This window comes from Amphiprion ocellaris, chromosome 15 (assembly GCF_022539595.1).
Source record: "Amphiprion ocellaris isolate individual 3 ecotype Okinawa chromosome 15, ASM2253959v1, whole genome shotgun sequence".
Lineage (NCBI taxonomy): Eukaryota > Metazoa > Chordata > Actinopteri > Pomacentridae > Amphiprion > Amphiprion ocellaris.
This window is the reverse complement of record NC_072780.1, coordinates 12,695,151-12,716,851: the sequence shown is the minus strand read 5'-3', so window position 1 is coordinate 12,716,851 and position 21,701 is coordinate 12,695,151. Positions and strand designations below refer to the sequence as shown.

Genomic DNA, 21,701 nt, shown 5'->3' with positions numbered 1-21,701 from the left:
AGTGAGGGAGGAGAGCCTGTGGGCGGGGCTAAGGAGGAGAATCAGCCAATCAGAGGAAAACTTCCTGCAACAACTTGCCTGATGAGAAGTCACTGCCACGTAGAGGACCAACTTCTGCTGCTGCACATTTGTTACAGAAACTTAGCAGCTGCCCGTTTGTCCTGCCGTTTCTCCTGGAAGGTGGCTGTGTCAGCATGCTGCTGGCGGTGCTGAGCTGGTTCTGCTCCTCCCTGCTGCTGTCTGTCAGCGGGGGGAAGCTGCCTGAGGCTGAGGTGCAGATAGAAGTTCTGTACAGACCTTTCCTCTGTCACAGAAAGTCCAAGTATGGAGACATTCTGCTGGTGCACCATGAGGGATACTTCGAGAACGGGACCCTGTTTCACTCTAGGTACGTTTCACGACTGACCCGAGGTTTGTAAAACACCGACTTTGGAGTAAGCTAAACATGAGTTGACCTCCTCTGGTTCTCCTGGGGGTTCACGTATAGTCACTGATGAAAGACAATGTTCTAGTACTTACTGAGGAGACCAAACTTCTATTCCTTAGTTTGCACAGCTTCACGAACAGCTGTTACGTTTGAAAAGTTCTCGCGATATAAAAGCCACAAAAACACCGTTTCGTGTCGGTGCACGCGCACAGCTCATTGGTTAACCTGTCCGCGTCACGTGACTCAAATTAAAGGGTCAATTGACCCAAATAAATAAATGGCACATTTCCTGTCTTAATTCGAGCCGGGGGAGGAGCCAGACGATTTGTACAGGAGTGGTAATTACTTACATTGAGGTGGTACAATGACTATGTCACCTGACTGATTTAAATATAATGCTTAAGTATCTACAGTAGTATACATACAGAAACTCGATAAAGCCAATGACTCCCTCTGAGCAAACACTTGGCGACAACAGAGAAGAAGAACTCCCGTTTAAAAGGAAGAGACTTCCAACAGCACCACGCTCGCGACATCTGCCTTAACTTATTGGGATGAGGTTTACCAAACAAACAAGACAACATAAACGCAAATTGCAAAGGCCCGTAACTGTAGAGCAGATACATGCAGCTATAAAGCCAGAAATACCTGCAGAGAGGTACAAGGAGAGAGAGGACAGAGAGAACAAAACACAAACCGCAGGTGAGAAGAGACACAAAGTTAATAACATGCAACAGAGCGTGTAATCGCATGGAAGTAGTGAAAAGTATCACAAAATATTCAACACAACACCTATTGAGACAATCACATTAACAAGGTAGCCAAGCATACTGGCAGATTGAAAGGAGGTGGAACTACAAAAGCAGTCAGAGAAACTGTTGGTCTTGTTGATGTCTCTAAATTAATGAAAGCTTTTTTTCTATTTACACACTACAGGTAGCAGATAACTGACACAAATCTTAAAACCTTGGCACACTGTCACATACATCAGCATATAGTAAATTATTTCACTGTTTTTGGGTCTGCACAACATTAAAAACGCTAATTACAGATTATTTCCATTGCATAAATTGAGATTACAGCCAAACTTTGAACAGTAGCAAATTTGTGTTAATGCCAATTCCCACTGTTATTTTCCCATTATTGCCTCTAAACAACACCTAAGTGACCTTCTTATAGTTCCAACTTCTTCAGATCTGTAATGCTTCACTCCCTCTGCATCTCTGTTTGTCCACCAGTCGAAATGAAGGTGACAAGCAGCCAGTATGGTTCACACTGGGCATCAAAGAGGCGATCAAAGGCTGGGATAAAGGTCTGCAGGACATGTGCTCTGGAGAGAAGAGGAAACTGGTCATACCTCCTGCACTGGCCTATGGGAAGGAAGGAAAAGGTACTGTGGTTTCATCCATATGGAGCTACAAAGCTTCACTGCATGATGCTGCTCAGATATGTGGCATTGTGTTTTTAAGTGTTTCAGGTTCTCAAAATGTAATATCATTATTATGTATATTACGCATGGATGTGTTTTATATGTGTCTGTGTTTTGAATGGCTTTCTAGGACTCCCACACTGAATGAAGGTTTCATTCAGTAGCATTAGTCCACTTTTCCTCAACATGGAGCATGTGAACTATAATGTGCTTTGCTCTGGTAAGCACAAAACACTCTAACCAGTAACATCTGTCTCTACGGTGTCTAACTAACCTTTGCTATGACAACAAAAACCTGAATAACTTGATGGGACTAATAATACAACCTAAATTTGCTTGTTATTAATACTAAGAACATGCTATTCAACCTGTTTTCTTTATAGTGCTCACAGAAACCGTAGTCTCAGTTTTCGCTGACACTTTGCCATGTTGTCTCGTGTTGTCTGTGGTCAGGTAAGATCCCACCTGAAAGCACTCTGACCTTCATCATCGAGGTGCTGGAGATCAGAAATGGACCGAGGTCGCATGAGTCCTTCCAGGAGATGGACCTCAACGACGACTGGAGGCTCTCCAAGCAAGAGGTAAAGACAAGGATTGCCCTGCATTTCAGCAAACATGAAGTTTATATCGATCAGTCCCCTGGTCCCCGATCTTGGTGGCCTTTCATAACCAAGCAATGTCTACCCACAGCCCTGGTTAAAGTGTTAGTTCTGAGCAGTTCTCTTTTCATACCCTCACTTTTTAATATTTTTTAAACCGTAAACCTATCCAGTATTTCACAAGAAAAAAAATATTTTTCTATATTACACACAGGTTTAAACAATAGACCAACATATTGGAGATGGAGTGCACCAGTCACATTGTCAGTCATTTAAGAATGATGTAAAAATCAAATTTAGAACATGTGTCAAGTGAAAATAAATGGCAGCATGACATGGTAACCTCACAAGAAAAGTTTTTGTACACCAATTGAAACTACTGTAGTATGTAAATTGATGTGATCTTCTCTCATGGCTCTCAACAAGAAAATATTTTTTTAACATTTGTTCAGCCGAAGATTCAAGTAGAGATGTACAATTAGAAGCATTATTTGTAGTGGGTACAGTTTTGTGGGACACCCCTTAGGTCATGCAATATCCTTTGTTTTGTGCAAAGTTTTGCTTGTTTTTGCTGTTATCCACTTGCAGTGTGCCTTTGTGTGTTAAATAATCGCTGGAAAATCCCATTTTAGACATTATTATTATATTAAAGGGTAAAAATGGATGTCAGTGCAGAGTTTGTTGTTTAGGTTTATTTTATCATCTTACTTGTATATTGTTCAGTCTGTGTCTTTATCTCAGTCTCAGTGTCACTCAGTGTTACTGTTTTCTTTGTGTGTGCCAGGTGAAAGAGTATCTGCGTAAGGAGTTTGAGCGTCACGGTTACCCCCCCAACGACACTCTCCATGAGAACATGGTGGCAGATATCTTTGCCAAGGAGGATAAGAACAAGGACGGCTTTATATCCTCCAGAGAGTTCACTTACAAACATGATGAACTGTAAAATCTCACAAAGCACTCCGTTGTGGTATATGGTGGAACCACTTTGGTGCTGAGTTGTTTTTTTTTTTTTTTTTATTTTGCAAAGACTTTCTCAGGTTATCTGAAAGCATTTCAGTTTTATAGAAGTATCATGTTTGTGTAATGTGTGGCACTTGAGCCCTTCATGTGTGAAGCTGTGAGTTTGTGTAACTGGTACTTTTAGTGAATGCTTTATTTTTGTGGTTTATTAAAAAAGGTAAACCAGTAAATTTGTACCTTATAAACTTTGAAACTTCACTGCAGCACATTAACATTGAGGAAATTAGAATGGCATGTGAATTTTAAAGGCTGTTTTGTTTTTTTTAACGTGTGTTGTAATCAGTGTGTCAAAATATCTGAGGTAGGAGGAAAGTGAGTGCTTGTTGTCACAGTGCACCTGTGGGAAGGTAAATGGATAGGTGTTGCTAAATTTGTCTGTGACAATTACCCTAAAGCAAAAAAAAAAGGGTATTTGTTACCTTATTAGATTCAGGCAGTTTACTTTTTAAAGCAGGTGTTGAAATAGATCGTAAACAAATCATTCCACTTACTTTTTGTGACAAGTAACCATGATGTCATTAAACCAATCTTACAATCTTACCAAGAATGTGTGTTTATTGTCAGCAAAATGTGAATTTTTGGATCTCTGCTGTCCTGTGAATTTTCCATTTAGCAGTAAATTGAGTCTTTCTTTAAGGTATAATCTACTTTTTTCTCTGCAGTTATGATGATTTGTTCAAGCAGGATAAGAAACTAAACAGCTTTGTTGAATATAAATGTTCCCAGAAAGACAAAATACTGAACCCAAGGCAATGATTCCCCTCAGTACAATGCAGCCATTATCAGTGTAATTAGAGTCTAAATATCTGTGAGAAAGACACCAATGCTTAGAGGCTCTATTGTTCAGCCCTGATCTGTACATTTAGTGCTTCTGATTTGTCAAACACTTAATTATTTTTTTTTTTTTTTTTTTTTTTTTTTTTTTAACAAATTTGCAGTGACAGCTGTGGTAATTTTGTCTACAGGAAATGGCAAACAGAGATTAAGTGTACCTGTTATTTAACCGGAGTGCTTAAGGCTGTTTTGAGATATTACACTCGAGTCTTTAACCAGAAAATGACTGAACTAGAATCTAGACTGTCCTGTTTTTGTTGCTTTGTGGTTGCCCTTCCTCACATAAACACATCAAGACTAAACTTAAGAAGCAAATGACTACAATGTTAAAGTCAGGTATGTGTTATTTTTCTCTTTTCAAACCAGTGTCATAAATAAAGTGACTGAGTGCACCTGTTAAACAAAGATACTTTGGTTTATTTAGTGGTCACACATTCAACCAGCAGGTGGCACTGTCTTCCCAGGTGTTAGTGTTGGTTAATACATTAAGGAAAAGAAACCGTATACCTCACTTATTATCTAGTAATAAAGCCAACAATTCAGTGTCATTTAAAACCAATGCATTCCAACAAGCCACTCAATGTCAGTAATCGTCCCGTCACATTCTCTTAAAAAGAAAAAGTCACATTAACACAGGAGAGCACCACTACACTGTATGTACAATGCTTTCTGGACACATACGGTGAGTTTACGCTGCAGTGCAAGTTAAAAATGAGCAAGAATTCACATGCAATCGTGTTTTCACATTGAGTTTTACATTGAAATTAGGCCCAATTGTTGCACACAAATTTCTGGTAAGGATTGTCTCGCTTGAACATTTAGGCTTTACCTTTAAAATGCAGCATATTGAGACACATTTATACAATCTTTGCAGCTCCACAGCATTTCCCCTGGATTCAGTTTGTGGCTGTAAAAGTGCTACTGTATGTAAGGACAAATCAACATGTCATCTCAAATAAGTTTTCTATACTGTATGTAGGTAATGAAGTGCTCAAAGTGTTACACTGTCAGGAGTTAAATATAGCTACTGGAAGACACTGTCCTTGGAGCGTACATGTGTAGAGTCTGTGTGTAGCTTATGAGTATTAGTGGGGCAAACCCTCCTCCTCCTCCTCACATTCAAAACATTCCACACTGGAAAAGGTCAGAGGTCACATAGTCAGTGTAAGATGGGACCCTGTTTGACACTTGTATAAGCACGAACACACTAAACACAAACGACACACAAAAAAATGCCGCTATCTGAATAAGTCCATGGCAGATATGCTGTCATAAGCTGTCATAAGACAGAGGAGGAATAATGAATATTTTCTTTCCGCAGTGTGTCGGGGATGAAGAAGGGGATGACTCATCTGAGGTGTGTCCTGATTGCTGGCGGTTTGGGGTTCACTGAGAGAGAGTGAAGAAGAAATGAAAAGCAAAAAGACAGCTCAGAAAATAGGACTAAAGTGCTGAGGCAAGTTAGGAAATAATGTGTGTGCTGTGTAGCTACCTCTGTTTTCTTTGCTGGGGTAGATCCGAGGGAAAGGCTTGAATTCATCGGGCGGAGGTAGGTCTTCTACAGGGTGGAACTGGAACTTGGATTCAAAGTCATCTGCTGGAGTAGAATTAAGACACAGTTAGAAGCTTCCACTTTGTTGTCATTTTCCAATATAACACTAGCTGAGTTTCAAAAATTACACAGAATTATGGATAAAATTATGACAACCGTCCATGCAAAACAAAGCTTCAACACGAGGCCATCTTTTCAAACGTCCCATACTGTTCATAGTGGATAAAAGAGAATATGTATTACAGGTGGTGTTAACCCGCCGCTATGTACAATTCAATTATCCATACTGGTCACAAGCAGAAGATGTCTTTCATCCTCCATCGGGACATTCTTTTATAATTGCATTTCACATTATACTAACTAAATGCACAATTTGTCATTATACATCTTACCCAGGCTGTGCAGGTGTCCATTCCTGAGACTGGATGGGGGCAGAGGAGGTGGTGGTGGAGGGGGAGGAATGCGGGTGGACAACTCTGTGGAAGGGGAACGTGCCGGAGGAGCCGGAGGAGGAGCGAGTCGACCCACACCTGTTACCAAGAGGAGAGGACATCAGTAATAGACCTCACATAAAAGGTAAAGGACAAACTTGATGTGCAATTCTGCAACACCAGTTGACACTGTTAGGCCATATTCACATTTTTCTTCTATTAAAAAGCAGTAATTTGTATAAATCACAAAAAAACTACAGGGTTAAACAACACATAGCTATAATGACTACCTGTAACAGCTGCCACAGTCTCCAACCTATACTTTGTTGGAAGTTCCAGAATGAAAAACAGCTCAACTGAACAGTGTTTTACAAGAAAAAAGCAAATAGTCAATAATGATCTCACAACTGCCTGGATTTGACATGTGACCCATTATGAAGCAACAAGCTTCTCAAATTAGGAACCACTGCTGGAAGCCTTTGTCATAATCGTTTAAGAAAAATCAGCTATCCATCCATCCATCCATTATCTATACACCGCTTAATCCTCACTAGGGTCGCGGGGGGGGCTGGAGTCTATCCCAGCTGACTCGGGCGAAGGCAGGGGACACCCTAGACAGGTCACCAGTCTGTCGCAGGGCTACATACAGAGACAAACAATCACTCTCACATTCACACCTACGGGCAATTTAGAATAATCAATTAACCTCAGCATATTTTTGGACTGTGGGAGGAAGCCAGAGTACCCGGAGAAAACCCACGCATGCACAGGGAGAACATGCAAACTCCATGCAGAAAGATCCCGGGAAAGCCGGGACGCGAACCAGGGATCTTCTTGCTGCAAGGCGAAAGTGCTAACCACTACACCACTGTGCAGCCCTAAAATCAGCTATCATTTTCTTATATATTTTACTTTTACATTGATGTCATTCATTTTATAAGTTGGCTCCATTACTAGTGACGCTGGCTGTGCGTTGGGTGTTTAAACCCAGCCCATAAGTGAAGAGCGAGGACGCAGTTAGTTCCAATACAGAGTATGAAGCTAATGTGCTGCACGGACAGTTTATAGCTATTGTTCATTTTCCACTCTTGTCCCTACTTTGGCTTTTACATACACAGTACAGTTAAAATACACAGCTTTCATTCTCATAAAACACGGTACACTACAGAAGTTCTCAAGAAATTCCTATAATGTAATGAACACATTGTACTGCTTAATGAAGGAACAAAGCAAAAACCAACTATATTTGGTTAAAAAAAATATTACAGCTGTGGTTTGCCAGCGATTGACCTTTATTAATTAAGATTTTATGTTGGTTGATAATGTGTTTCACAGTGATTTTTCAAATTCAAGCATCTCTTATAATCACAGCATTAGAAAGCTCTTTCCAAACTTCAGAAAACATGACACGATATTAATTTTCATCCTCTGTGCAATTTCTATTAAATGATTAAAAGTTGGGTGTAATGAAGGTAGAAGTGTAAGCACAACATCTTTGCGTCCTGTTGTCCACCTACCTGCACTTCTAGGCACAGCTGGTGGCCGTCGAGTTGGAGCGTTGCAGGGGTACGAGGGCGGCAGAGAGCGCATGGCTGGGGAGGACACTGGGGCCAGTTTGGGTGGTGGTGGAGGGAGGGTGGACGGGCAGCTGGGAGTGAAGGAAGCTGGGAGAGGTGGAGGAGGAGGAGGTGGAGGTCCAAGGGGGCTGTCGCGCAGAATGGGGAACCTAGAGGGCTCTGAGTAGGCCGTAGGAGGAGGAGGCGGAGGGTAGAAGCACCCTGAGGAGCGATCGCCTGGGACAGGCGAAGGAGTCTGGAAAGCTGGTGGAGGAGGAGGTGGAGGAGTAGAGGGCTGGGAGACAGATGTGTGGTGAGAGTGCTGGATGGGGAGCCATGTGGGCTTGGTAACCTGGGAGGGAGGCGGAGGGGGAGGACACGAGGGGAGAGGAGGGGGCTTGTTGGCCGGCCGGTCCTGAAAGGCTTGAGGTGGGGGAGGCGGGGGAGGAGCGCAGGTAGGGGCAGGCGGAGGCGGAGGTGGAGGCGAGGCAGGGAAAGGAGGCAGGTGCCTGCTGCCGTGAGAAGGTGACGGAGGAGCAGAGGAGGAGGGAGCGAGCAGACGGTGGATGGAGCTCTGGAGCTCTGCTGTCCTGTGAGGCTCCGGAGGGCTGCTGGAGTCGGCGGATGCGGGAGGATTCCAGAGAGGCTTCATGGAGGCCGAAGAGCTCGATCGAGACACTGAAACACACACAGACACACGGGAGGAGTCACTCTGATGGTCAAAATGATTACATATTACCACTGTAAAAGCATAGATTTACTAAGGACATGACATTTTGCACCAACCTGGAGTCTTGCCCGCTAAGTCTCTTTGTCCAATGGGCCTCAGAGCGGGGAACCCGCCAGCAAAAAGTCCACTCAAAGAGGGACCCACGGGTGCCGCCCCACCTGATGAGCCTTGAGAGGCGCCAACATTGCCAGGTACATCCCCAGTGTTAGTCTTGGGTTCTGGGGAACAACACGTGTGTTATTAAATTACAAGTGATTTAATCATCAACACCAGTGGCACATGTAAATGTCAAAACCATACATCTTGCATCATGGAGTTTTTTTTTTTTTTTGATAGAATGTTTGCTCTAAGTTCATCATGTGTTAATTTATTCATTCCTTCAGAAAATTGTCTACTTTGTTAGTACCAGCTGCTATAACCATACAATAACCATAAGGGGAAAAATTTAAGAGATAGTTTTCAACATTAAAAAAGTAACTGTGCAATAAAAAAAAGTTCAATGTAAAATGCATCTTAGAAGACCATTTCCTACTGCAGTGACAGAAGTATTGCACAAATATTGACCAAAGTGTCAAAAATGAATACTGCTTAAGGAGGTTCTCCCTCACATTGTGATTTCATTGGCAGCCTAGATTATTCCTCCTCTGACCCACAGAAAACCTACCAAGGAATTAGTCTGATTCTTAGATCCTGTGAGCATTTACAACCCCATCTTCATTCCAAATCTGGACCAGAAACAGCACCTAACCTTTGCTCTAAACCTGCACCGTTTAAAGCCTATGGATTAACTTGCAGAATGCAAGAACACAAAAATAAGGAAAGGCACATTCAATCACATTAAATTTAAAAAACACTCTTCTTGGCTTTTTGTTTGGAGCCAAAGCAGCTTTACTTTATTAGTCTACTCATTAGTTTCATGATAATGAAATAAACATCACTTGTGTTCATAGAAAGCACATCCCTTGAAATTAAATGTATTTTTTGTCCTAAAAACTTAACTGTATGACAATATTTCTTACAGATTGCACCACATAAGATTAACACATGTAGATAATGATGTAAAATTGCACCAGCTGTTACTTTCAGCTCTGCCTTGTGAACTTTTCATTTTGTTTTCCATTTAAAATGATAAGCTAAAACATCCGGATGGTATCTGCTAACCTTTCAGCCTTACATGTTAATCAACTACTGTATAAAAGTTGCAGATTCTCCTTTTGGAATATTTTTGAAAGCATCCATCAAATATTAGTTAACTTTACCTTAGCTATTAATTTCATTAAATAATTCATGTTTATTTCTATTTCGGATGCTATGTCATTATTGTGACATACCATCACAAAAAAAGGTTAGTGAAATGAAATTCCTCAGTAGTGCACTGTCTTTAAACACTAGTGTAGCTCAGGCAGGAACTTGAGTGACTTTTGCACCACCCCAATTATCTAATCTCCCTGAGGACAAACTACACTAGAGGCCTGGCTCTTTAATGTAACTGACACCGAGACATTTCACCGACTCACTGACACTTTGCTAAAACTGTTAAAACTGATACACCAGCACCAACATCTACAGCTGTAGTTTGTCGCAAAATGACTCTGGTTGTCTTTTTGCTCAATTTCCATGGGGAGTTGTGTGTTTCTGGCTGTGCAGGGAAACTAATGCAACAGTAATTTCCCAGTATAGCAAACAAATGTGAAGAGACTAAACATTTTCACAACCGAAACTATATATATATAAAATACATAATATGGATCAATTTTAAACTTAAAATAAAGATTTTACTGTACTTTTGCTAAAGAGAAGTGTGTCTTGTACCCGCCTGAAACACAAATTGCCCACAGACTGTTCATAAAGCACAAGAAAATCTATAAAACAGACTCTATGATATAATAACATCCATAAACATTTGTTGCAAATATAAAAAAGAATCCCATAAGCAGAGAAGCATCTTTTTGTAAAGCTATAGTAAGGTTACAACATGTGTCTTGTCTATTGTGTTTGCCACTGTACTGTATATAGTAGTTTCCTGGTGTGCCTGCATCATTATCTGCTATAGGGCATTCCTTCCTGGAGTGTGCGCTTGGCTATATGTGTGTATGTGTTCAAACACAGCCCAAAGCAACATAACATCCTCCCATCTAAGCCCTCTCCCCTCCCTTGTCGCGTCTTCTTCAACTTTCATGGTTTGTTTTTATCGTAATGCACTGCACTAGAACATTTCGAAATACAAACACACACTATTAAGCCCCCATTCCACTACAGCTAAGAAAAGCAGAAATGCTTTTATATTTGGTGACTACAGACTGTGTGTGTCTGTCCGTGTGTCTTAGAGGATGGCAGGCTGCTGGACTTACTATCGACAACAGGGGCACTGCGGTCGTTGACCTGTGTGACTTTCCTGAGCTTGGCTCCTTTCTGGATGTCGGCCAACAGGGCATTCCTTCCACCTCCTCCTCCACCAGCCTGGAGCTTAAGAGGCTCCAACGGACACTGTCACATAGATCAGGGGAAAAAAAACAACTTTATACAGTGTTTTTACAGTACAGTATATGTATTACATCTTACCAATCCCCCACACCAAAAAAAATCATATTTAATCACCAACTACTTTCATTCTTGTTATTGTTTGATTAATTTATTCATCCAGCAAAATGCAGCTTGTAAAAACCATTTCAACATCTGAAATTAGAGGCATTGCTGTTTCCTTCTGTTTTATGTTTTTGCAAACTTAAAACGTCTCTGTGAGCTTTGAAAACCATTTTTTCACAATTTTCTGAAATTATAGGCTTTAAAGTTCATACAAAAAGTGACAGATTAATCACTAATGAACCAAACTGTTAGTGTGCAGCCTGACTGAGTATTTTTTCAAGATTGTAGGTTTTATTCAGTACGAAAAAGAGATTTAAGATTTCATCTCAGGTCGGATACAAATAAATAAAACCTGTAACCACTGAGCAAAGGGTGGATAAAGACAAGAAGTAAAAGGGGAAAGGATCATTTCTATTTATTTAAATAGCTTATTGTTTGCCTCATATTCTCTACATTGGAAAGCAGCACAACTTCAGATTACTGCTGTATCCAGAACCTACTGAGCCATGTCTGTGCAGTCTGGCCTTGTTTGGTGGCTGCAATCTCATTTACCATGAGGACACCGTGAGCCGGCTGTGGAAACATAACACTCTGCTGCTACTGAGAGTCTGTGTGTGTAGTAGCTCAATCAATAATGCAAATAACCTCCAGGTGTTTGGTTGATGGTCAGCAAGAAGGACACGAGTGACTGTTTACGATTGCATGAGAGAGAGAGGTGGAGACAGACGGAGAGAAAAACACCCACCTGTGGCAGAACAGCGCTGGGGGGAGGTGGTGGAGGGGCGGCTGGGGGAGGCGGAGGCGGAGGAGGGGGGACCGGCATGCCTGAGCCTCGGATACCTGCAGAGGACAGTGTGCACTGTATTACTGAGAGCAAAGTTGCCGCCCGATTCACGCCACAGCTCACCAGCTTCTAAGATTTTTTTCTATCCTCGTCAGAAGCCGCCACTGTGTAAAAGGTCCACACTCGGTGGCCTCCTGCCCTCTTCCCTGAACAGGAAGAGCTTTCACCATCACACGGCACAAAACAGGAAACAGAAAGCACTCCATCCTCTCCGGAGAAATCTGACACAAGCCCCCTCCGCAACCCCACCCCGGCTACTCTTCTTCTTCCCACAATGCTCTGTAGCAGGACTTGGGACTGGAACAATGGTGAGTGTTGTGTGAAAAGTAATGGACCCCTACCCTTTGGTCACTCACTGACAGAAGGCCTTCGCTGCAGTGACTGAATGGAAAACACATTAAGGAAGGCCCACAGGAAAACAGTACAGCGTGCTAACACATTATTCGTTTATTCCTGATTGTACTGAACTGATAACTTTGCCCAGGATGTCTTTAAGGGCAACTGGTTTGGCAATCAAAGCTCCATTAAAGATCCACCAGAACAACCTTCCAGGAACAGCCCGGTGATTATGTCACCACATCTCAATCTCCACATGTTGACAGCAGCTTTCTTGGTAAACAACCCCACAGCCACAGTGACAGTCGCTGAGGCTTCCACCCACCATCTTGGCATCGCAGATTCTTGACATGCTGTCTACCATGAATGAAGGCCTGAAAACAGCCTGAGGTTTGTGCACATTCAGTTCTCTGTGGAATTTGCACACGCTCCTCCTTAGCAATTTAATAAAACACAGAGCAGAACCTGTTCTTGTTGAATCTCTACACGTCTCTCTTGTGCTCTTCATGCTTCTCCTATTTGCAACTGGCAGACTGTTGCTATTTCTATATTCATATCTGTGTCAAGCAAACAGCCTCAGTGACACTGTCGGTCAGATCTTTAAAGGGGCGACGCTGGACACTGGTGAGCTGAGCTCCTGCAGAACAGGTGTGTGGAAGTGCACCTCTCACACCAGTTGTTGTTTGGCTTTGAAATGTGCTCTTTCTAAGGTAGAGGACACATGATGTGACAACAAGCAGCTGGAATTGGCAGCTGCTGCAGCCTAAAAGAAGGACACACACACCTTCTTTGCAAAAGGCATGCAAATCATTATTTGGGATACTGACAGTGCTTTGGGTTTATTTCCATATTTTGTAATCCTTATCCTAATTTGTAACAGTGGGAAAGCATTAACAAGGAAATTCTGCTTGATTTTGTTATCAGGATTATTATCTACACATATCTTATTTAGGTGGAGGACACCAGACAATAAAGAAAATGTGCATATTTTGACTCGCAAATTTGTCCACTGTTCTTTACTTTGCTTCCAAGTATGCACTTCTGAGATGAATTTACAAGTAAAATCCATGAACTAAGCATCCTAACTGTATTAGTCTGTTATTTCAAGTAACACAAACACGGCTCATCTGCTGTAAACAGCCTGACTTTTACGCATTTCACCACACAGTTCTGTAGGAAAACGAGCATACACTTGGCACATACAAACTACACAACAATTAAGAAGCCTTTACCTTCAGAAAACGTCAGAAATCCACCTGTTTGCAGAGAAAGTTTCAGTGAGATGGAGCCCTCAGAGTGCGCTCTTCATAGCGGCACAGCGAGAAAGTCTCCAAGTTATTTTTAGTCAAACCAGGTCACACTCCGCAGACGTTTGTCTTGTGGACAGCTTGTGGAACGCCTGTAAGCATGTGAAAAAGTGCCAGAAAGTTTTCATTTTACTTCATTCCTGTATCCATGTCGCTGGAGGCAGAAGACAGGCAGGTTTGGAGGTCAACAGCACAACGTCTCTTGCACTTTGTCCCCACCTCTCGCACTGCTGGAGGCGCACAGTGCCAAACCACACCTCACCGCCCCACAGTCAACCCGGGGCCAATGGAGAGAAAGAGGTAGGACAGTCAGATGGGTGTCATCATTTCAGCTCGTTTTGAAGGTGCAGAGAAACTTTCCCTCACGCTTAATTACACCTGTGGAGTTAAATAAGCATTGTGCATTCGTGGGAACCGAGAAATAGCCTGGAGACTTTCATCAAGCCAAATCTAATAAGCTGCTTCTTATAATTAACTTCACAATATGATGACAGCTCATTTATGCCCCCTTGTGTTGAAATGATGCCAGTGCAAGTCGTCTTTATTCATTTGTGTGCACCTCTGTTTACCTTTTGTGCTTTAATGAAAGAGCCACACTGCTATGGTGCATCATATCTGAAGATTTTGATGTAATTTGTTAGGTTGCATCAGTAATAAGCCTTTCACACGCTCATGTAAAGTGCAGGTAAACACACACACACACACACACACACACACACACACACACACACACACAAACACACACACACACACACACCTCAAACTTTAACAGTGACAAAAAGGAATGCAGTGACACACGTACCTTTAACGCTGGGCGTGCTCCTCCCTTTAACTCACAATATAAGGCCTGGGCTTGACAGCAACAGATTCTATATATAAACACTAATTGACAGTAATTCATTGTAATGACCTTTATTTTAAGACTGTGACGACCACGCAGCTGCCAAAAGTACAGATATGACGTTTTGAAATTCACATTTCTACAGTTTTTGTGTGACTTTCTTGTGTTATTTTAAACAGTAAATCATCTTGTTTTTCTTTGTTTAATGTGCAACAAGTGTCTGTTTCAAGACAAATTTATAGCAAAGTTACAACTTTCCCTGCACTGTCCGGTTTAAAACCTTTCTGTCGGCCGTGATGAACTCAGACACACATTCATACAACCAGCTGCAGCAGATATCAGATTTATTCCTCATATTTTGCCTTCATGTAAGTGTTCACAGGTGATCCCAAACATAGCAGTCCTAAAAAGCAATTCCTTCCTTCACAATTTCTCCATATCTCAGTTTGTTGAATAGTACAACATAAACTTCTAATTTCAGTTGTAGCAGCTGCTAAGGACCTACGAGTGTATTTAAAAAAGTAGACTAGATCTCATCCTTCATCGACATATTCTGCATTTCGCTGGCAATTGTACATCTGACTCAGAGCTGCTCACAAACATTATTTTTGTTCACACATATAATACAATCATTTACACTTTCATAAACATCCTTCTAACCCTTTAGAATCATTCTTGTAAAAGCACTGTAAAAGGAGTATTATACTCATCCTTCATTATAAAAACATACATTAATATAGTTACAGAAACAGTGTAAACATCTCATAGACAACATTTTCCTGAAGCACATCCCATACATTGAGTACTAATTTAAAAAATAGCATTCAAGGAAATTTTTTAAGAGTTGTTTTTCATGTAATGAACTGTCCAATCACTAAAACAGGGACACTTTGGTATGTTAACTATACTGGGCTCGTAAGTGCTCACTGCATCATTACTCTATCACTTCTTTTGAGTTTTGATTGTGGAATATTGTTGGCAAAATGCTTCAATACCCATCACAAAACAAATACAATTCATTTTCAAGTCACTTTACATTGTTTCTGTGGCCCGCTTGCACAAGTCCATCAATAAATGTACAAAATATTAAACATTTCTTGCACCACATCACCATATTCCTGCAGTGTTGTTGTCTTCATCATCACCAACATACTATAGACTTCTAGGCATGCCTCTTGAGAATGAAGCATCTTCATTTACTCAAATCTGTCTCCTTCTTTTCAAGCATCTCTGTAAAGCAGTCTCGGATCACTTTCTCCTCCTCGTTGCCGCCGGATGTCCTCTTTCCCAGACGCTACAGTCTCTGGCTCTTTCTCCTGTATGGGGAGACTGCTGCGCAACTTCTTCTTCTCTTTGAATCGACCCGAGCGTGACACCTTCATGTTCCTTCGACACGTCTGCTCATTGAAGACTGAGTCCATCTGGGAGTCGTCAAAGGTGTCATCGCTGGCGAGGTCAGAGAGCTTGTTGGACTCTGCCTGAGCCGGGGCCTGGCTGCCGGGGGTCTTGGAGGCGGTGGCCGTGGGGTCTTTTTTCTTTTCTGACCGTTGCTCAAAAGGGTTAAAATCTGGGCCAAAGGAATGGGTAGAACCTGTGTCCTTGTGGCTTCCGCTCTTTCTCTTTGGTGGTAGGAATGCCCTCCACCATGGGGTCCTCTCTGTCATCTTCAACTGGAGGGAGGGACCTGTAACAAAGCCATCACTAACTGTTGTCTTTCTTTACCAATATGTTGTGTCATTTCCTCTGTGATGCCATTTATGTTGTTCAGACCTCTCAATTCATATTCTGTCAAAAACTATTATTCTCAAACACCATTGTCCTCTTGCTCTACATCTCCATCCTCACTAAGCATTAGCATAACAAATCCTATTCATGGCTTGAATATCATTTGCACTGTTTAGATTTTTATGTATTTTTATGTTTGATGATTCAGATTTTGTCACCTCTTATGTCCCACCAGTGACACAACGTCTTACTAACTAATCCTGTGAATAACCAGTGTAACTATGTTTAGCTGTTCTGTAAAACTGGTTTAATGAGTCGTGAGAACAGAAGGCAAACCCAGACTGTGATTCACAGGTGAACAATACGCAAAAAAAGCTGTGTGGAGACCTTACCTGAGCTGCAAAAGGAGCTGTAGACACTTAAAACGACCCTGATCCAAGTGTAAATGTCAGGCTCTGGACTGTGCTGAGATACTGTAGATCCACAGCACTCAACACTCAGTGTCTTCCTCCTCACTGGTTAACACTGTGACAACAATACCTCAGAGGGTCGCGCTAGTATCCATTTTACGCACGGGCCTGGTGTCCTGTCTCGTCACATCTCCCTTCACCAGAACGTTTAAAGTTCTTTTTCTCTGCTACTCCTGTCAAATATCTCCACTCTTCCCTTTGTAATTCTTGAGAAAATCACAAATGAAGTGACACATTTATAAGGAGCAGCTTTCTTCCACTGAACCAGCAGGTTTCCGCCTCCGAAACTCTCCACTCGAGGCACCTGTCCACACTCCTGATTGGATGAACTCTCCGGCTCTGTCACGTGAGCACCGCTCAGGTGAACCGACAGCAGTGGTGGGTGGGGCTTATGGTTGCGTGGCAACATACCCCATGGGAGCGTGAACGTCTTTGGTGACAGATTAAAAAAATAAATAAAAAAGTGTCCTTTGTATCAGCTGAACCCAACCCAGACCACAGAGCCCAATTATGTTCTATGTTTAGGACGCCCAGTACTGTAAGATTTGACTTTGAAGGAGTGGAACAAGGAAGTGAGACGTTTTTCAGGTATTGATAAAAATTAACAAGCGACCAAAATAGATCAGCTGGTCCTAAGTGGGACCTTGTGCTGAAATGACCAGATGCGACAGGAAGCAGTCAAGTATCTCCTGAGATGACATGACTGCAGTAAACGTGCAATTGTTGCTGTTGCAGGTTCACATTAAGTGAGGGAAGCAGTTTGGCCTGACGCCAGTTTCATCTGCTGTGGTACTTGTCTCATGTGATCCTTCCGGATGCTTCTGCTTGTCCTACTGTACTTTCAGCTCTGGATTCAGTTTCTTCCAAGGTTCATATCTTTTTTTTTTTTTATGACTTTCTGTCTGACTCCCTGACTTTCAGAAAGAAATGTGGCCAAAACACATTCATTTATTCATGTGATGTGATTAAAGGTGGTATAATAATGACTATTAGAGGTAATTAGAGCATTTCTGAACAGGTTTTTATTTTGATTTATGGTTTACCATTGCCTGATTAGTTTACTGTTAAAAATGAACAATCTAGTCATTCTCAAAAATAAAGCACCGCTGGGTTGCATATTGACAATAAACATTATGGTTCCTTTTACAGACTTAAAGTTATAAAATCATGAAGGGTCATTATTTCTGCATTTTCAAAAAAAAGTTGTTATATCTACTGTAATTTACTAATAACTACTCAATCAGTGATTATTTGACTGCATTTACTCAAGTACAGCTGAGACACTTGTACTTTAAATAGCTCAGCAGGCAAGTTATACTTAATGCATACATGTTTCTACTTTTACTCCATTACATTTTAGAAAATGACCCTTATTTTACTGTATTTAGTCTTTTAAGGTAACAGCCATGTAGGCTATATTGTAATGCACTTAGAAATTACTTCAATTTGAACCAGATATAAAAGTAGAATTCTACTTAATGCAGTTCAGTAGGGCAGTATTTAATAATATGCCTCCATATGTAGCATCATATTGCATGTATTGTAATTGAAGTTGTCAGTACAATGCGTTGATATGCAGCTTTAAATTATAATACATGATTTTTACTTGTAATGGAGTTTTTTTATACTCTTGTGTGATTACTTTTACTGAAGTTAAGGACCTGTGTGCTAATGTCAATGTATCTGTGATAGGCCCAAAAAATCCTGTTACTATCTGCTAACCAATGTGTCATTTGGGCTCTAATGATTTCACAGTTTGTTGAAAAGAGCCCTATGAACATTCCTTTAAACACAATCAGATGTTTATCACGTACAGTGCACAAGTGCAAGATATGTCCAAAAACATAGAGCAAAACGTTTAACTGTCTCTAATCAGTTTTCAGATGCTACTTTAATGTATGTTTGAGGTCATAGTATTCACAATATCAAAGGCTCAAAATTCATCACAAGTGAAATAATCTTTTAACTAAGTTTCAAAGTTTCATTGGATCCTTGCTAATCAAAAAAATAGCATCTCTTAGACATGACGTTATGCACACAAATGAGTTTCTCTGACTATGGAATCCTGGCAAAATGGTTTCTGTGTGGGCTGCTGCCAACAGGGAAGACCCAGTCAGAAACGGAGAGAGGAGGGAGGAATCAGAGAATACCTTTGTCTCCCTCCTCCAAAGTAGCAGGTGAAAGTTGTTGCTGTGGCACCAGGAATGCCATCTCTCTCTCTCTCTCTCTCTCTCTCTCTCTCTCTCTCCCCTCTTCAGCAGGTGGCCTGCATACCTGGGGGACTCCCTCTCCTCCCATCTCATATGCCAGTCGAAACTCTGTGAGGTATTTCTTCTCTCTCCTGCCTGTCATTGTGTTTATTACTCCTGTGCACATGGTCAGGTGAGCATTGATGCAACCGACACTGAAATGCTCACACATTCTCACCTATGTAAACATATCCATACGCATACCTACAGATTAACATTTTAGGGCCCAAATTCACTGTTTAATTTGTTTAGTCTGTCAAAAAAAAAATCTCAAATTTGACAACCTAGAAGCATTTTATCTTTTCCATTTTTGCCATTTAAAGTTCTTTCGACCACTGTTTCAATCTTAATTTCCTAATCACTCACACGAGTATTGCTTCTTCTGGGTTAACTACCATCACAGTCACTGGATGTTATTGTATTATATCACCTCTCAGTTTTTGTCAGCCTCTCCAACTCTCTGTCCCATATCTCCTAATCTGCTTTCCTCTCCATAACGCCACAGGTAGTCTCACTGAAAGTTGATAATTAACTGCAGCCACCACCTGATTAAAAAAAAAACATTCATGCATGCTCTTTTTAGATTAAGATCTGTACTACAAACATTAGCCTCTTCACCCTGAGAACATCTGTCACTGAACTGATTTCTGCAGGGAAAAGTAAAAAAGAAAAGAGAGAGTAGTTCTCCATTGAAAGAGAAAAGCATGTGAAGAATGTGTACAGAAAACTAAATGATGCTGTGGAGAGATATTGAAACAATGGCAGGTATTGCACAAGGTATTCCCTGTGTGTGTGTCCATATCTGTTTCTGTCTGGGAAATGTTTGACTTTGTGCCATTATAAACTACATGAATCACAATTTTTTTCTCCTTGACAACCACATACACACACACACACACACACACACACACACACACACAGGTGTGTGGGATTACCAGTCATGCACAGGGACAGAGAGTTTACTTTCAGTTGTTTTAAATGGCAGTTTCAGTCTTCTGTAATTCTGGTAAATAACATCAATTTCTGTCAAATATGAAAACAGATTTTTAATTGGATTTATTTATTTATTGCCAATACATGAGGTTAAACTATAACTGTAGAATTGGTAATTGGAGCTCAGCTATTATTAATACTATCCATCCATTATCTATACACCGCTTAATCATCATTAGGATCGTGGGGGGGCTGGAGTCTATCCCAGCTGACTCAGGGTGAAGGCAGGGGACACCCTGGACATGTGGCTACAGAGTTACACATAGAGACAAACAAACACACTCACATTCACACCTACGGACAATTTACAATCACCAATTAACCTCAGCATGTTTTTGAACTGTGTTAGGAAGCCGGAGAATCCGGTAAAAACTCACACATGCAAACTCCATGAAGAAAGATTCCAGAATGGCTGGGATGTGAACCAGGGATCTTCTAGCTGCAAGGCAACAGTGCTAACCACCCAGCCATTGTGCAGCCATTATTAATACTAGCATGCAATTAATAGTAAGTTTCAAATCTAAAATAACATTTTTAACAAACCCTGATAAGTAGCTTATAGATATCGAGATGAGCTACTATTTGAAAGGTCATTGGTCAAGACAAACTGTGAAACCCTGAACATGCCGATTCATTCAGGCTTGCATAAATATTTATGTTGAGTCAGATGCACACGCTAAAAACTATGCTCATGTTTTTGCATGTGATGACGGTGATGTGCTTGCATCACGCGTATGCGTATGAGTTGAAGTAGCCATTGTAAAGGGATAAACCTGAAAATGTCTGTTTGTCATTGTGTAGTATTGAACAACAGGTTGAACCGAGGTGTGCTAACCATGGGAAAGACAGCAGGAAGGCAGCCAGTTGGACTGGTAGAGTCAGCTAGGAAAAGAACAAACCCAACAGAGGAAGTGAGCAGCTATTGTATCTAAGGACAGTTACAACACAAACACACAGGTTGCTTAGTGGCCTTCTCATGCACTTTTAAGGGCCTTTTAAGCACCGGGTACCTCACAGATATATTTTGGGTCACTACTGAAGATTATATGGGTCAAATTCAAATTACGAAACAAGTAAAACTCTTGTCTCCTCCACAGCATTTGGGTAGGAAGACTGAATTCTGTCTTTGTGAGTAGAATGAATTTTGATGCATTGCATTGTGTCTAATTTGAGTATTGCATTGTTTGACTGTTTTGTTTGTCAGTGCTTTGAAACTTTGAGTTAAAACAGCAAGAAAGTCGCCAGAGCTTCACCTGTGATTAGTGTAGCAGACGTTAAAAACAAAAACCTTCAGGAATGCAGAAAGGAATCCAGCAGTTACTGGCTATTTCTTTTGTATTTCCTGTGTTTCTTTTAAGTGCTATTCTTATAATAGACATACAAACAAAAGAACACACGTATACGCAGACACACAGCTATGTTCGCACATAGATTTTGGTTACGAGGACCTTCCATTGTTTACAAGATTCCTGACCTTTCAGCACATGCCCAACCTTAAACAAGTCTCTGGGATGAAATGAAAAAGTCAAGTACTCAGTCGTGATCATTTTGATGAGCTTTAGAAACCGAATTTAACTCACAAAACTTTAAAACTTGGCCAATAATCCTCTTGTAATTTACGCAATTAAACATTTCCCCAAATATAATTGAGACTGTGTATTTTGTTCCATGGCACAACTGACAGGGCAAAATGTAACAAAAAGGAAGATGCTAAAAAGAAAAGCTTGAATTACTTCACCATGTTTGGTGATAGCTGAGGGACAGTCATGCAT

General features: G+C 41.1%; 3 protein-coding genes across 4 annotated transcripts; 1 reads left to right on the top strand and 2 right to left on the bottom strand.

Annotated features, from left to right (window-relative positions):
• Positions 1 to 73: 73 nt before the first annotated feature.
• Positions 74 to 4,022, top strand: LOC111579723 (peptidyl-prolyl cis-trans isomerase FKBP14-like). Its single transcript, XM_023287111.3, has 4 exons — positions 74 to 388; positions 1,666 to 1,817; positions 2,310 to 2,437; positions 3,240 to 4,022. The coding sequence occupies exons 1-4, from the start codon at positions 195 to 197 to the stop codon at positions 3,396 to 3,398; spliced, it is 633 nt and encodes a 210-aa protein (XP_023142879.1). The 5' UTR covers positions 74 to 194; the 3' UTR covers positions 3,399 to 4,022.
• A 683-nt stretch (positions 4,023 to 4,705) lies between these two features.
• Positions 4,706 to 13,884, bottom strand: wipf3 (WAS/WASL interacting protein family member 3). 2 transcript variants are annotated; one of them, XM_023287114.3, is made up of 8 exons: positions 13,577 to 13,884; positions 11,910 to 12,004; positions 10,930 to 11,065; positions 8,635 to 8,796; positions 7,810 to 8,526; positions 6,254 to 6,391; positions 5,802 to 5,903; positions 4,706 to 5,698 (listed from the first exon to the last, which is right to left on the bottom strand). In XM_023287114.3, the coding sequence occupies exons 2-8, from the start codon at positions 11,985 to 11,987 to the stop codon at positions 5,658 to 5,660; spliced, it is 1,374 nt and encodes a 457-aa protein (XP_023142882.2). In that variant the 5' UTR covers positions 11,988 to 12,004; positions 13,577 to 13,884; the 3' UTR covers positions 4,706 to 5,657. The 2 variants fall into 2 exon arrangements, with proteins under 2 accessions (XP_023142882.2, XP_023142881.2); XM_023287113.3 differs by having other exon boundaries at positions 5,802 to 5,906; positions 13,577 to 13,883.
• Positions 13,885 to 14,819: 935 nt separating this feature from the next.
• On the bottom strand, positions 14,820 to 16,983 carry LOC129350603 (proline-rich protein 15). Its single transcript, XM_055017640.1, has 2 exons — positions 16,610 to 16,983; positions 14,820 to 16,176 (listed from the first exon to the last, which is right to left on the bottom strand). The coding sequence occupies exon 2, from the start codon at positions 16,154 to 16,156 to the stop codon at positions 15,713 to 15,715; it is 444 nt and encodes a 147-aa protein (XP_054873615.1). The 5' UTR covers positions 16,157 to 16,176; positions 16,610 to 16,983; the 3' UTR covers positions 14,820 to 15,712.
• Positions 16,984 to 21,701: the final 4,718 nt, after the last annotated feature.